At 45.9% G+C, this 2,061-nt stretch overlaps 1 protein-coding gene across 1 annotated transcript; it reads left to right on the forward strand.

Moving 5' to 3' along the window:
• The first annotated feature begins 922 nt into the window (after positions 1-922).
• Positions 923-1,846, forward strand: LOC118908014 (olfactory receptor 1013-like). The gene has a single exon (XM_036877081.2). The coding sequence runs from the start codon at positions 923-925 to the stop codon at positions 1,844-1,846; it is 924 nt and encodes a 307-aa protein (XP_036732976.2).
• The last annotated feature ends 215 nt before the right edge of the window (positions 1,847-2,061 follow it).

Genomic DNA, 2,061 nt, shown 5'->3' on the forward strand with positions numbered 1-2,061 from the left:
TGTATGAGAACAGTGTCCTTCACTGGAGATGAATATCATGAGACCACATGTCAAGCTTGCACAACAACCCCACCCTCCCTGCTGCCCTTTGCCCCATTTGTGCAAACCTGAAAAGATAGAAACCCCTGCCATTCACTGAGCCTCTTCCTGAGGTTGCCCACAACCCCCCTTTTAACTGCATACTTTTCAATGAGGCCTTCACACTGCTCAACTTGTTAAGTCTTGTGATTGGGCTCTTCCAGAAGTGTCTTTGTTGTCTCTGCTATTTCATTCTAGTTCCAAGTCTTCACTCTGTCTTTGCTTTACTTCTGATAAGAAGGGAGAGGCTCCTGAGAGCTCTGATTTGCACCTGAAAGTTCCTGTCACCTGAGTAACCCTGACAGAACTTCAGCTGCACAATCTGTCCTAGTAGCCAGCCTGAAAATATACTTTCTTTGAAAATTTCTCATAACATAATCTCACTCCATTCCATGCTCCACAGCTCTCCCAAATCCTGGGGCAGTAGGGGCTATTCCCCATGCCATGCAGATGCAAGCAGACATGGGACTCTGGGTGACCTTGGCTTTAGGTGTTGGCAGGGGGATCTACCCTAGGCTGAGGACGAGTTCAGCAAACATCCCTTCTTTACTCACCTGTTCTCAGCCACCTGCAAGGCAACTGCCATCCCTTGCTACTATTGCTTCAAGAAATTTCTACCTTACCTACATTCATCTGTCTGCTAGAGAATTCTCTCTCGTTCAGAGTCATGAACCCTCCTCTATTCAGGTTAAAGTTTCACCTAGTGAGCAGGGAGAGACCTCCCCAGACTCGGCTGTCTGGCAACAGTACTATGTTATACACTGAGGAAACATTTATTACTTCAGAACAGTGATTCAGGCTGAACTCTCCTCTTCTCCCCTCCCAGGTGACATTCCCTAGAGCCATGGAGAGGAGCAACCACACGGTGACAGAGTTCATCCTGCTGGGCTTCAGTACAGACCCCGTGACGCAGCGCGTCCTCTTTGTGGTATTCCTGGCCGTGTACTCTGTGACCATGGTAGGAAATATCACCCTCATGGTGCTGATCTGCTGTGACTCCCGGCTGCACACGCCCATGTATTTTTTCATTGGGAATCTGTCTTTTCTGGATCTCTGGTATTCCTCTGTCTACACTCCCAAAATCCTGGTGATTTGCATCTCTGAGGATAAAAGCATCTCCTTTGCTGGCTGTGTAGCTCAGTTCCTCTTCTCAGGTGGGCTGGGGTACAGTGAGTGTTACCTGCTGGCTGCCATGGCTTTTGACGGCTATGTGGCCATCTCTAAGCCGCTGCATTACTCACAGGCTATGTCCATAAAGCTGTGTGCATTTTTGGTAGTAGCCTCATACCTTGGTGGATTTACCAACTGTTCCATTGTTGCTAAAAGAATTTTTTCCTTGAACTTCTGTGGAGACAATATCATTGATGACTTTTTATGTGATTTGTTTCCATTAGTGAAGCTGGCCTGTGGAAGGAAAGATGGCTTCCAGGCTTTGCTATTCTTTTCCCTGTCCTCCAATGTCATTACCCCCTGTGTGCTCATCCTCGCCTCCTACCTCTTCATCATCACCACCATCTTGAGGATCCGCTCCACCCAGGGCCGCCTCAAAGCCTTCTCTACATGCTCCTCCCACCTGACCTCTGTCACCTTGTACTATGGCTCCATTCTCTACATTTACACTCATTCCCGGTCTAGCTCTTCTTTGGAGAGGGACAAAATCATTTCCACATTTTACACTGTGGTGTTCCCCATGCTGAACCCAATTATCTACAGCCTGAGGAATAAGGATGTGAAAGAAGCTATGAATAAAGTCTTCAGAAAATCATGATTCTCTCCTTCTAAGGACATGCAAGGACAATTTTGGTGAGGTTATTATATTTCATGCCATTGTGCACAATCATAGTCAAGAATTCGTACAATGCTAGTTAAAGAATTAGTACTTTTGATACAATGCAATCCAGGAGACCTAAGAAGAGAAATTTCGGGAGATTTAAGAGATGAATTTTAAACATAAAACATAAGGATTTCTACTGAATTTCAAGT

This window comes from Manis pentadactyla, chromosome 9, assembly GCF_030020395.1.
Source record: "Manis pentadactyla isolate mManPen7 chromosome 9, mManPen7.hap1, whole genome shotgun sequence".
In the NCBI taxonomy this organism is placed as follows: domain Eukaryota; kingdom Metazoa; phylum Chordata; class Mammalia; order Pholidota; family Manidae; genus Manis; species Manis pentadactyla.

What these genes read in the sequence shown, in the direction of transcription:
- LOC118908014 (XM_036877081.2), top strand. Translation starts at nt 923, where the DNA reads ATGGAGAGGAGCAACCACACGGTGACAGAGTTCATCCTGCTGGGCTTC.